At 39.2% G+C, this 13445-nt stretch overlaps 1 protein-coding gene across 1 annotated transcript; it reads left to right on the top strand.

Annotated features, from left to right (window-relative positions):
- The first annotated feature begins 7365 nt into the window (after positions 1–7365).
- LOC5576552 lies at positions 7366–9378 on the top strand. Its single transcript, XM_001656102.2, has 3 exons — positions 7366–7588; positions 7649–7964; positions 8592–9378. The coding sequence occupies exons 1-3, from the start codon at positions 7528–7530 to the stop codon at positions 9010–9012; spliced, it is 798 nt and encodes a 265-aa protein (XP_001656152.1). The 5' UTR covers positions 7366–7527; the 3' UTR covers positions 9013–9378.
- The last annotated feature ends 4067 nt before the right edge of the window (positions 9379–13445 follow it).

Here is a 13445-nt window from a genome sequence, read left to right on the forward strand (position 1 = left end):
CTTATTCACATCTTCTTCTTCTTGGCATAACGCCCTCACTGGAACAGAGCCTGCTTCTCAGCTTAGTGTTCTTATGACACTTCCACAGTTATTAACTGAGAGCTTTCTTTGCCAAAGTTTCCATTTTTGCATTCGTATATCGTGTGACAGGTACGATTATACTCTATGCCAAGGGAAGTCAAGAAAATTTCCATTCCGAAAAGATCCTGGATCGACCGGGAATCGAACCAAGACACCTTCAGCATGGCTTTGCTTTGTAGCCGCGGACACTAACCACTCGGCTAAGGAAGGCCCCAACTTATTCGCATGCATTTGCAACTTTTTCGATTTTCCATACAAAATGACCAACTTTGGTATGTTAGATCTCAGTTATCATGGAAATATTTTCGAATGAAACTTTCACAGAACATCAGATGTAACTTGAATTTTAACATATATTTTTGAATAATTTTTCCAATCACAAGTTTATAAGTAATAACGGTTTGACTAAACTGTAATTTTCGACGAAAAATTCAAAACTTTTTATCTTAAAATTTCATAGCCTTACACAAAAACTGTCTTCAGCAAACTTATTCATCTCGTCAAAGTCTACAACTTTGCTGAAGATACCATGAAGCTATTCCTTCAATATGTTTAGTTATGTCAATCATAAAAAATCGTCAAAAAATTCACTTTAGTCAAACCGTTACTGCTTTTCAACGTGTGATTGGAAAAATCACTCAAAAACATATGTTAAAATTTAAGTTATGTCTGATATTCTGTGAAAATTTCATTCAAATCGGTCCATAAATAACTGAGGTATAATTTATCAAAGTCGGTCATTTTGCATGAAAAATCAATAGAGTTGTCTTTTTTTTTCTCAGCGAAGAATTACACCATCAACGAAAATAGCGCGAAAGCAATGACCAATCGCGTGCGAGTAGCGAACGGAGTGACGAAACAACCAAGCGAGAACTCCACCACTCGCCATCGGTGAACGGAGCTCGAGCAAATAAAACCACTGGTTGTTCTGCTCCCAGCTCATTTACAAATCGAACGGCATAATGAACGGATCAAGCAGCGGAGCAGCAAAGAAGAGCGCGTGAAAGCCACAGCAGTGTGCGAGTAGCGAACGGAACCAGAGAGCAACGAAGCGAAAGCAACAACTGAAAATCATTCAGTGGACGGATTAGTAGTCAGCGCCAACCGGCGACCTGTTGAAAAGTAACGCCAGCGAAATTTACACCATCTGCCTCTCCTTACCATTCATATTCTTGTACATGATGAATTCAATGAAATGGTTTGGTTTGGCGATGAAGCAAAGAGTTATTAAGGATGATTTTACTTAACAAAGAGTTGTTGATAAATATTCCAATCAATAAAACAGAATGATGGCCCACATCAACGAAAATTCAATTTTTGCCAATGAACAGTTCGGATTCCGCCATGGACATTCGACCACTCATCAACTTTTACGTGTAACAAATTTGATCCGTTCCAACAAATCTGAAGGCTATTCTACTGGTCTTGCTCTTCTAGACATAGAAAAAGCATTCGACAGTGTTTGGCATGAAGGTTTGATTGTAAAATTAAAAAACTTTAATTTTCCAACATACATTGTTAGAATAATTCAAAGTTATCTGTCAAATCGTACACTTCAGGTTAATTATCAGAACTCCAGATCTGAAAGACTTCCTGTAAGAGCTGGTGTTCCTCAAGGCAGCATTTTGGGACCAATATTATACAATATTTTCACATCTGACTTACCTGAGCTACCTCAGGGATGTCAAAAATCTTTGTTTGCGGATGACACAGGCCTCTCCGCCAAAGGACGAAGCCTGTGTGTTATCTGTAGTCGATTGCAAAAAAGTTTGGATATTTTTTCTTCATACTTGCAAAAATGGAAGATTTCTCCTAATGCTTCCAAAACTCAACTAATAATATTCCCACATAAACCAAAAGCTCTTTATTTGAAACCTTCAAGTAGACATGTTGTCACGATGCGAGGGGTTCCAATAAATTGGTCAGATGAAGTTAAGTATCTAGGGCTCATGCTAGATAAGAATTTAACTTTCAAAAATCACATTGAGGGCATTCAAGCCAAATGTAATAAATATGTAAAATGTCTCTATCCCCTTATTAATAGAAAATCAAAACTTTGTCTTAAGAACAAGCTTTTGATATTCAAACAAATTTTCAGGCCAGCCATGTTGTATGCTGTACCAATATGGACTAGCTGTTGTAATACCAGGAAGAAAGCTCTGCAGAGAATTCAAAATAAAATTTTGAAAATGATTCTGAGGCTTCCTCCCTGGTATAGTACCAATGAGTTACATAGAATATCCAATGTTGAAACATTGGAACAAATGTCAAATACAATCATTAATATTTTCAGGCAAAAATCGTTACAGTCTTCTATTGCCACGATTAATGCGTTATATGTTTAGGTTAAGTTAGGTTAAGTATATTAAAAACGTTTTTTTTCTCTTATAAGCAGGTGAAATCAACTCACCTGTAAAAAAACTGAACTGCTACGGCAAATGAAATGTAATATGTTGTTAACAAAATGTTAATTAAATCTTAAATCTGTTTTACCAAATTAGGATGATAGTGTTGTCAAATAACACAGAACACCTAGATATAAGAAATGAATGTAATGTTTGGAATGATACTAATAAAGAAATAAAAAAAAAAAAAAAAAAAAAAAATTCCAATCAATAAGAGTTGTTTTGAAAAAGTTCACTTATATCAGAATTTTCCTCGGAAAATTTCTGCTTTACCAAAGAGTTGTTAATGAAATTTCTGCAGTAAAGGGTCGAGTTTCTCCCCACGAATATACCCAGCCAGGACCAGTCATGGAGGACAATCCATCCAGAGCATCACGGCCCCCGCTTCCAAAATTCTCGAGTACGGAAATTGGAAAATGTATTAAAATTGCGACATTAAGATCAATAAATTGTTTCTTGACCAACTTGAGCAACTATTGATCTGAATTGATTTTTCTACATGTTGTCTATTGCGTTAATCTGAAAAATAGGCTATATGAAATTGATTTCTTGGCAAGGGATGTACAAGATGAGCATTATGCTGTTATTGCATCCCGACGGCACTGCAGCAGCGTTCTTGGAACATCCTCAAATTGTCGTATTGTCGATTATTCGTGATAAATCAGATATTGTATGATGCTACGAGATGAATTAAGAGATTATAGCAAGTTTTTGGTAAGTACATTAAGAAATATTACTAGCTATATTATCACGAAAAGTTCTTACTAGCTCGAAAGTGTAAATGAAATGAACCGAATCCTGTTGTTGTTACAGAGGGATTTTAATCCCTTAAATGAACCGAATCTGTCAAAGATAGTATGTTTTACATAATTTGAATTGCAGATGATGCTCCTCCCTTTCGTATTCTTCGCCTTCTGATTGACCAATCTAGGATAAGGTACATGAAGTTGATGTCTTGGTTAGGGATTTACATATCTTGGAAAATTCACATGCGCGTTCGTATGGACAGTAAAAATATCAACATTATTTTAATAACTTACAGTAAATTAAAATCACGCATGATATTCAATAGTTTTCTTTATTATGACGGTAAATTTCTGATCCATGGGTGCCAAAATTATTACAATTGTTCAATGAGAATGTCTATTCGAATGCATTCTTAAAATGTCGCAATTTTGTTACATGTGATAATTTTGCTAATCAAAGTGTTCCCACAAAATATGGAACATCAAAGACGCTGTTGGAAATGCCACTCTATTTTACAATTGTTGTGGAATGTTGAGCACTCACCCCGACGGCACTGAAGCAGCGTCCGCGAGTACAATCTCAAATGGTTGAGTCATAAATTATTCATGACAAATGAAATTTAGTATGAAGCTGTGAAATTGATTTAGAAATATAAGAAGTCATATATAAAGTCGGAAATATTTCTCTTTTAACTCTTTTCCACCAACTTGATGGCCCTGAAAAGGGCCGATGGCTTTGTTAGCTTTGATGCTCTTACAGATAAATAACACTGCGGGATGTTATCAGTTGATTGCCATGGTCAAACGGGGAATCCTCAACTCAAATGTATAAATTTGAGCAAGTTATTTGCTTATACGACGAACCGAAAGATTCGTGGCGTGGATGACGCACAACAATAACAGGTAGTGGATCACCGGGCTTAAGTTGAAATCTGATGATGGCGGCGATGACAATGGCTGGGTGAATGCAAACAAGCGGTGAAGCACAAAGCCAGAATGACTTGCCCGACCGTGTTCACAGTTCGACCGCAAATTTTCCTGTGGACTGCTTCCTCTTCTTCTTCTTCTTCTTGGCGGCGGCAGCGGTGATGACTTTGGCTTCGGACGGCATCTTCTCTCGCTCGCTCGACAGTTTGATTTGAGCGAAGCAAGACAAACGGGGAAGTCCTTCGCTATCGATGTCTGTGCCTGAGAAGCACGCCCGGTCAGAGCAAGACGATCTGTCGCCTGCTGAGATGCGATCCAAGCGGAGAATGGAAAGCAAATGACGTCAAATTTTCTCTAGCCACCCCTATTTATAGATTTGCTTGAAATCAACGTTCTCTTCTAAAACAGTTATTAAACTATTTAGACAGTTATGTGGGATTCAGTAAGTAAACGACATGACCCTTTGATGTCTTGTCTTTCGATTGAGGTGCCATTCAAGGAATTTCGTTAAACCAGAAAACAGTTATAAGAGTTCAAAATATTTCATGCCAACGTAAGGCTCTTGGTTTTGAAACTCCAATTTCACTCCTGTATAGAGAATTTTTATTTTACTTTCAAACTGTGCGGCATAATCATATGCAAACGCATTCAGTTCCCGATGGTTAGCGCCTGTGCTTTTACTGTTCATAAGTCGCAAGGTGGAACTTTCCCCGAGGTCGTGTACGACTATGACAAAAGCCAGGATCAGCAATTGGTATATGTTGGTTTGTCGCGGGTTACTTCACTGCAAGGGCTATTTTTGACAAACTCTTCCAATTTTTTGACGTTGGATAACGTCTTACGGCAACATACTGGGGTACAATTTCGAAAAACGAAAAATCGCTCGCGTCACGAAAAGTTGTTAGATTTTGACTTTTAATAACTTACTAACGCCCGGATAGATTTTCAAGATTCTTGCACCAATTGATTGGAAATCTTTCGAATCTACTCCAACAATGAAAACTATTGATTATCATGACTAAACTATTGAAAAATTGGGAAATATCTAAGCATGTTTTATTTTTTATAGAAAAGCACATTTTTCTTGTGTATTCCTGACACAGACATCATTGCGCGATATCTTAGCCACTTTCGTCATTCAAAGGGAAACGCCCCTTTCGGTCTTCTTCTTACTTCTCTTTATTATCTCGTGTTCAGTCGAAGCCAACCAAACTCGACTTCACGCGCGCATCAGTCAATCGTTGACCAGCAACCGGAGAAGGACTCATATCGGAATAAAATTTACACGTTCGTCGCTGCTGCTGCTGTTTATTCCCAAGCTAAAAGCTGCGGGTTCCGTGTAATCGCTCATCATGGCCCTTGGCATCCAGCTAGCCCATCGAATTCGTGGAGAATGCGTCCAGAAACCTTGATAATTACCGTCGGAGGAGTGAGCAAACCATCGAATACAAGGATGGACAAGAGAGCACAAAATTACCGACCGCATTTTAATTTAATCGTTTTCGGTGATCTTTTGGTGTGTTTCTGTCTAACAATGGAATGAAAACCCAGTTTGATCGACGGTGACTACCACCAACCGTCCTTTTCAGGACGACAATTTCATTTTAAAAGAGTTGTGAGAATTTTCCACCGTGAAGAGCGACATTACTGATGATTGAATGTGATTGATTCAGATTTTGGTCAGTCATTTGCACGCAACCATAAATGGGAAATAAATTTCCCATTGTGCGCGCGCGGGGCGATCCTCGACAGTGTGTGCATGAGTCGGATAAATTGCGAACGGCACTTGAATGAAGAATTCCTCCCGGTTTGTTTCGCATTTAGAGATGATCGCATAATGCCGTTGTCGCCATCGCTACCTAAATGATACTAGAGCGATCAGTATCAACTCGTCGAACACAGAGCTAAAACTAATAAGAAACAGCTTTGTTGTCTTTCGATTTGGTAAGACATTGTCGAACGAATGGAAATACGCACACAGAAAAGACTGCTACCGCCGCCCGACCCGAACGACGGGAACCTATGTTAAACTTTGTTTGCCATTTATCTCCGTTGAAAACTAATCATCCGAAACTATAATTGATAACTAAATAAATTATTGAATCAATTGAGGCCCTGAAAAGGGCAGTTGTTTGAAATTGTGCTTCAATGCAATTTCAGCACGTTCGCCACGGATACGACGAGTATCGAAAGGCTTCGGAACCCACTTAAGCAATCAATCTTAGTGGATCATGCGTGGACCTTCAAGCGGAATATTTGTTTGTTGAGCAAAAGTTATCGCTCATGCTTCTTCTTTCATCGATCGGTTGAAGAGTTAATCGAACCAACCAAATAATAACACAAAATGTTCATAATAGGTCAACAATGGCAACAAATGCAACAAATAGTGTGAAAATTGATTAGAAGAGCACTTATTTTCGACCTACAAGAATTCTATGCCAATTTTCGGATTTTCATACAAAGTAGGCCAAAACCGTATCGAAAATCGGTCGAAAGTTAGTGTTGGGTCGAAAATTGGTGCTGTTCTCTCAGAAATCTTTCATAAGTTCGTGACGGTCTCAAGCCAGGAAATAGAAGATGCTAATGTTATCCAACGTCACTTTGGCGGTCGTATCTCGGAAACAACCTCTTACTTTTTAAGTTCAATCACGCCAAAGGCAGCAATTCTACCAAGAGGGTTGACTTGAGGAATGAGCTGCAGCGCTTAGGCAATCATCGATTAGTGACGCTTTGAGACGAACTGCGTGAAATACTGGATCATAGCGGCCAAGCCTGCATATTGATGAGTATCAATGTACAGAGCCTAAATGCTCATGCAATGGATATTGCTACAGACCAAAGCACTGGACCGATTCTATCGATTATCACGATCGAAGCACCCGAGCTATCAAACATCTAATCTACTGGAGGAGTTTGGCGAAACCGGCCAGAAACCGATCACCCAACCAAGCAACACAAGGAAGCAACGACCAAACAAACAAATTCAATCATCTGGCATTATTCCTGGAACACCAAACACTGGTTCTCGGAACCACAGAACGACAAATGGTTCTTTTCAGGACTACCAAAATAAGTCCAAAAAGAGTTAACTTCTGAAAACTTCGTCCGATCAATAACAACACAAAACTAGTACACTTACAAATTCATACACTTGACACTTCTACGTCAACCCCGCGGTAATGTAATAGACATTACCCACCCCAAATTTTTTTCTGCATCGCACGTCCATCGCGATAAAATAGAAGAGCGCACTCTCTGTTGTGTTGTTAGCTAAAGGTGCTTCGGAAACTTGTTTTGAATGGATCCAGATAGGAAAATTCCCGTGACGTAGATTAGATTTTGTGGTGTAAAATTTGGTTTTGAAAATTATGCTAAAACACTTGTTGTACTACATTTGCTTCACAGCGATTATCACAGTCGCCGAACAAGGTGAGTTAAAGTAATTAAATAGCTGGAATGCCTCTAATAATTTTCTTGTTTTTGATCCAGACGACTGGAAAGGTAAATGGTTCCCGAATGTTCCAGACTCCACCAATGGCATCATTCAACAGGACGAACACGGCCGGATACTGATGGGGGTGCAGAATCCGGATTGTGACGATGCCCACAAGAACCTGTCGATGGATTTCGATCCGTACGACGTCCGCCACTCGACGGTTTATTTGTGTTTGGATAACAGGCATGACTATCGGGGCGATTACAATATGGAACCGCTGATAACGCTGTACGACATTCCGGACACGTACGTGGCTATCCACAAGTGTATGAATACTAGCATCGAGTACGACGAGCGGATTCCAACTTTGTAAGTAACTTATTGACGACAGTAGGGCTTATGGCTTTTGAGTCTCATCTTGCCTCGTCTGACACTATAATTTGCATAACTCATGTGAGACATGCATCTTTGGTAATATTATTCATGATCATGGAATCATTGATTTGAAAAGTTGAAAAATGATAGACACGGACTAGCTGATATGTATGCTAGTCTATTGCCTAGTGTAGTGCTTCCTTCAAAGGGATATCGTCCACTGGAAGTATTAACGTGTTGGTGTCATTCTTTTTAAATTTACGCTTGAATAACAATAAAATTTTACAAAAACTTCAATTTTCCTTAGCTTATGAATACATGAATGTTTAAGAAAGAGAAGCACCATTCATGCATTGAAAATATTCCATCGTTAAATTTTGATACGAACTTCTTACTAGGGCGGAGATTCCGATTATGGGGCTCTGCACTATTTTGAATTTGCATGGGATTTTGACGTTTACTGGCCTTGTTGTTTACTAATTTCATGAAGGAGGGAAAGAGAGAGGCAGATTTTTGTGAAGAGCCCCATTGTTATTTATTATCTCGATTATCTCCTTAAAATTCACCACCACCATCACCAACTTGTTGACTTATTCCGAACCTAATACCCTTCTATTGTAGTGGAACGCATCGCCCTCTCTGGCCACGGTATGGAGAATACAAATACGTCCCGACTCAACGTTGGCTGCACAATGCGGAGCACGGTGCAGTCATTGCCCTCTATCATCCCTGTGCGAACAAGGACCAAGTGGAGCAACTGAAGACAATCGTTAGGAGTTGCCTCTACAGACATGTGATTACTCCTTCCCTACTTCCGTCCAAGGATCGTCCGTTTGCGCTGGTGTCCTGGGGGGCGTTGTTGGAGTTTTCCGTGCTGCAACGGGAGGTGGTAGAGGATTTCATTCGGGAACATGCCCTGAGGGGTCCGGAACAAACAGCCCGTGATGGACAGTACGATCATTTGCTGTTGGCGCCGGCTGAGGTCGTGTCCACCATCGACGATGCAGAACTCTGCCCCAAGCAACATCGACGAAGGGACTGAACACGATGATGTATGAACTTCCTCAAACAACCAATTTGCCATCATTTCGCAGCAGTGATATTCCAGAATCTTTTGAAGAGCAGTTTTAAACGTACTATACTACTTCAATGAAGACCAATCACAAGGAAAGAAATAGCTAAAATAATGTACAATGTGTGTAACAGTGATGTGCTGGATTTTACCATTTATTGGTGTTTTGAATTCTAGATAGAGCAGCTTATATAAGTGTAAACATATATTCAAATGTCGTGATAAAGCTGATTTGTATAAGCCCATTTTTCTATTTTGCATGGAAACAAAAGACTAAAGTTATTGCGAATATAAATCAACATGTATAATTATGGTATTGTAATATGGTATGCATTACGTTCTGAATTTTGAATAGAAAGAAAGCACTATTGATTTGGTTGTTATTTCCTTTAGGATAGAAATCTTATCTTATTTTCTCGAAAATAAGAACTTTTATAGCGTAATAGCAGTGTGATGATAATAAATCTTCGAGCTGTTTATTGGAATACCTATAAGTAGATAAAAACCCGAATTTAGTACTATACCATTTAATTCCACTAGAGTGTGTATCCTTTGACAGATACGCGTATTTCGACCTCAACTGTAAGGCCGACTTCAGTGTCGTGTACTAGTCGAGTCTCCATCCAATCACGACCGAATAGCAGAACAAACTTTTCTGGTCCATCAATTTGACTAAATTGGCACGTTTTTTGTTTTTTTTTTAATTTCTTTATTAGTATTGTGGAGTTTTCATGTCTTTCCAGCTTAACGTTTGTGATAACCTGGGAGGGAGAAACCAATACAAAATTTCTGTACGTCATAGTGAGCCGGGATTCCGCTGTCACGAACTGTCACTGTGAGCCCAGATCTCAAACATTGGACTAACATGGGAAAAGCGCGTAACTGATTTAAACACATTTTCGCATTTCATCAAAAGTGACAAAAATCGAATGAAAATCAATTCATGCACATAATGCAAGTACAGTGGGGATTCGCTCGTTGGTGTTCCGCTACATGGAATGACTCGATGGTTGGATGTTCGCTGGTTGGAAAATATTCCAACTAAAAGCACTCAAATGTCAACAGAAAATGTCAAACTAACTTTGACGTCTGAGTATCGTCGCTTTGAAGTCTTCATATATAGAACAAATGCGTATGTATATGTGCGTTTTGTGGCGATTTGCTGTCCAGATGCGTTCGTGTGGAGCATTTTCACCAGCTGTCAGTCTTTCCTACTAACGGGTCGGATTCGCTAGATGGAAGGCAGTCGTGTTCCAACCAGCGAATCCCCGGTGTAATGTCACGTGAACACCTTTCAACTGATTAAATATAAAGTATTGAAAAACGCATGGTTTTATTTTTTCCAATGAAAATTAGTATTTGATGCATAGAAAACTGTGGCCCTTTTTCCATGTTTGTCCGGAAAGATCGAGGTGATAACCTGGGAGGGAGGCACAGATAGGCCTTTTCACAAGACGTTTAAAATCAGCTGATTCGGAAGCTGTTTGACAGTTCTTCTTCGGAAATGACAGCCCCGTGTATGCACCGCTCTTCGGCAGATGCAAACAATTGCATACACGGAGCTGTCACATGAAAAGGCCTATACTACACACGAAATATAGATCAACGTTTGTTTGAACTGCAAGATAACTCCAGCTTGCCAACAACAATCAAGTCAGGCTTGGGGAAAATCGCTAGTTTTCTTTTGTTGTGTACTTTCGATCTTTCCTGACAAACATGGAAAAAGGGCCACAGTTTTCTATGCACTAAATATTTATTTTCATTGCAAAAAGTTAAACGATGCGTTTTCAATGCTTTATATTCAATCAGATTGAAAGGTGCTCACGTGACATTGTGTGCATGAATTGATTTTCATTCGATTTTTGTCACTTTTGATGAAATGCGAAAATGTGTTTTAATCAGTTACGCGCTTTTTCCATATTAGTCCAATGTTTGAGATCTGGGCTCACAGTGACAGTTCGTGACAGCGGAATCCCGGCTCACTATGACGTACAGAAATTTTGTATTGGTTTCTCCCTCCCAGGTGATAACTATCCTCCAGATTAGCATGGCCTACTCGACAGTATGCCAAATCACCACATTTCCTTTTCTCTTCAAGAACACGGGGCCACGTGACGATTCAACTGATTCCGTGTCCGTCCATGTGTACCAATGCGTTGGGTATTCTGTCCAGCATCAATCCGTATTTGTTCGACGCTTTGCCTTCGATGGTCGACTTTCCCACCATAACCGACATCCTGATCGGAGCCATTCCATTGCTGACGGCTTGTTCAGATGCCGTCAACCACCAACATGGTCTACGCGGAATTCTTGAAGATCGACGAAGGAATTGGCTTCAATGGACAAGTTGCACTGGTCGGAGATTCCATGGGTCGTGTTCGGATTAGACGAAATCGGTTTTTGCAGCAATCTCGTTGCAGACAGCTCAAACTGTAATAGATTTAATTAGTTCCTCATCTTCAATTTCAACATCTTATACCTACAAATTCTTGATATTCGTTTGACCAATCCGAACCCAAATTCCGGTCTGCCTACTACTTCGAGCCTACTGAATAATTTATACAATATAAATTTAAGCAATTTAGTGTGATTCCAAACATTACTTACATGGCTATTGAAAATCACCGATAGATTATATGTGTACCGATATTAATCGTGCCTCACAGATAGTGTCTACAATTAGTCATACAGGTAAGTATTCATTTTCTTTTCCATATTGTAACGATATACAAGAGTTGAAATAATACTTTAGTTTCAGTGTAGGAAATGTTCTACAATTGGGAACACTGGATTGTGGTACGATGAAATGCACGAACGAAGGTTGAGGCAATTGAGTACGACAGTTAGAGGAGATCAGACGTAACGCGCGTAAGCTCCTGTGTGGTCGGAGTATCGAACAAATTACAATGGCTTCGAGGATGATAATTGGTAAGAATTGCGTGCAAAATTGAGAAAAAAAAAACATTGAACGTTTTGTACAGCGACTAAACTATACATTGTGAAATATGGATTGAATGAAAAATGACATCAAAGAATTAAATTGGTTGGAAATGTACATCGAAAGAATCGGCTTGGACACTGAAAAAGATGGCGGAGGTGTTGGAAAAGAACAGAAAGTTTCTTGCTGAAAAAAAAAGCTTCATGATTGTACACTCAAGATAAAGTTCCCATTTGATTCATGTGCTAACCTACATGGATTTTTGCAATGGGGGTTTGCACATGGAGAGTATGTGCGTAGTAAATACACTATCGCCAAAGTTTCTTTTCATTGAAAGCATGATTAACTCAAATGTAATCAATGGACCTAACACATACATTTCATGTTTCACTTTTGTCGAATGCATTTAAGATACACATAAAATCACTACTAACTTCCAAACTTTTAAAAAGTTGGAATTTGTTAGTGATTCCGATGAAATAATATATTAAATATTGTGGTACCGGAAAAGATAGCTGTACAACCGATATAGTCAGGCAGACAATCGTCATCAGGTGATGATTGTCTACTTGGTTGTGTCGTTTCATGTAGCATTGTTGCTGGCTACCTTTTCCGGTACCACAACACTTTCTTCGATTCATATCCTCTATGTTCTCCATTTTAACGTCATATACATTCTATTGCAGTTAAGGACCCTCCTGGTAATCACAACTCCAGAGCGAAACTGCGAAAAACTTTCCTTCCAGCTGCCATTTTTGTTTACGCAATGTGCTTTGGAACGGTATAAAGCTTGCACATACGTTAAATGTGACTCAAATGATATATAAGAGCCACACAAATGTAAGATATTCGCTAATGATATACTGCTTATATTATACAAATGGAAATAATGAAATAGCTAAATCGAACCAGGTATGTGCAACTGCACATGTATTCCAGGGAGCTGTTTTCTTGAGTGTAGGAGAGAAAGCTTCGTGCTAAGAATGGCTTCTTGCTGAGAATGGCTTCGTGCTGAGAATGGCTTCGTGCTGAGAATGGCTTCGTGCTAAGAATGGCTTCGTGCTAAGAATGGCTTCGTGCCTAGAATGGCTTTGTGTTTAAAAACGGCTTCGTGCTAGAAATGACTTAATGAGCAATAACGACTTCGTGTCTTATACCAAAAATTTGCTGTCATAACAAAATTGAGATGTTTGCTCGTAGAATTACTAAAATGAAGTTTTTTTTTCTCTCTATGTTATTATAGATGCGGCAGCAATGCCACCGTTTAAAGCAGGAGATGATCCAAGGAATAATTGGATAAAATGGAGAAAGGCTCTGGAACGTTTCCTACGAGTCAATAAAGTTGAGGCTGACGAAGATAAATATGATTTATTACTCGTTTTGGGGGCGATTGAGTTGCAATCTTTCTATGACAAGATTACAAAATGGGAGCTCCGTCGTCCAGTATCTGATAACGGCGAAGAAT

Source organism: Aedes aegypti, chromosome 2 (assembly GCF_002204515.2).
Source record: "Aedes aegypti strain LVP_AGWG chromosome 2, AaegL5.0 Primary Assembly, whole genome shotgun sequence".
Taxonomy (NCBI): domain Eukaryota; kingdom Metazoa; phylum Arthropoda; class Insecta; order Diptera; family Culicidae; genus Aedes; species Aedes aegypti.

Bases quoted from the DNA above. Each gene is read 5' to 3' on its own strand.
- LOC5576552 (XM_001656102.2), top strand. From the start codon at position 7,528: ATGCTAAAACACTTGTTGTACTACATTTGCTTCACAGCGATTATCACA. The intron at 7,589-7,648 runs GTGAGTTAAAGT...TTTTTGATCCAG, and splicing joins TATCACAGTCGCCGAACAAG to ACGACTGGAAAGGTAAATGG. The intron at 7,965-8,591 runs GTAAGTAACTTA...CTTCTATTGTAG, and splicing joins GACGAGCGGATTCCAACTTT to TGGAACGCATCGCCCTCTCT.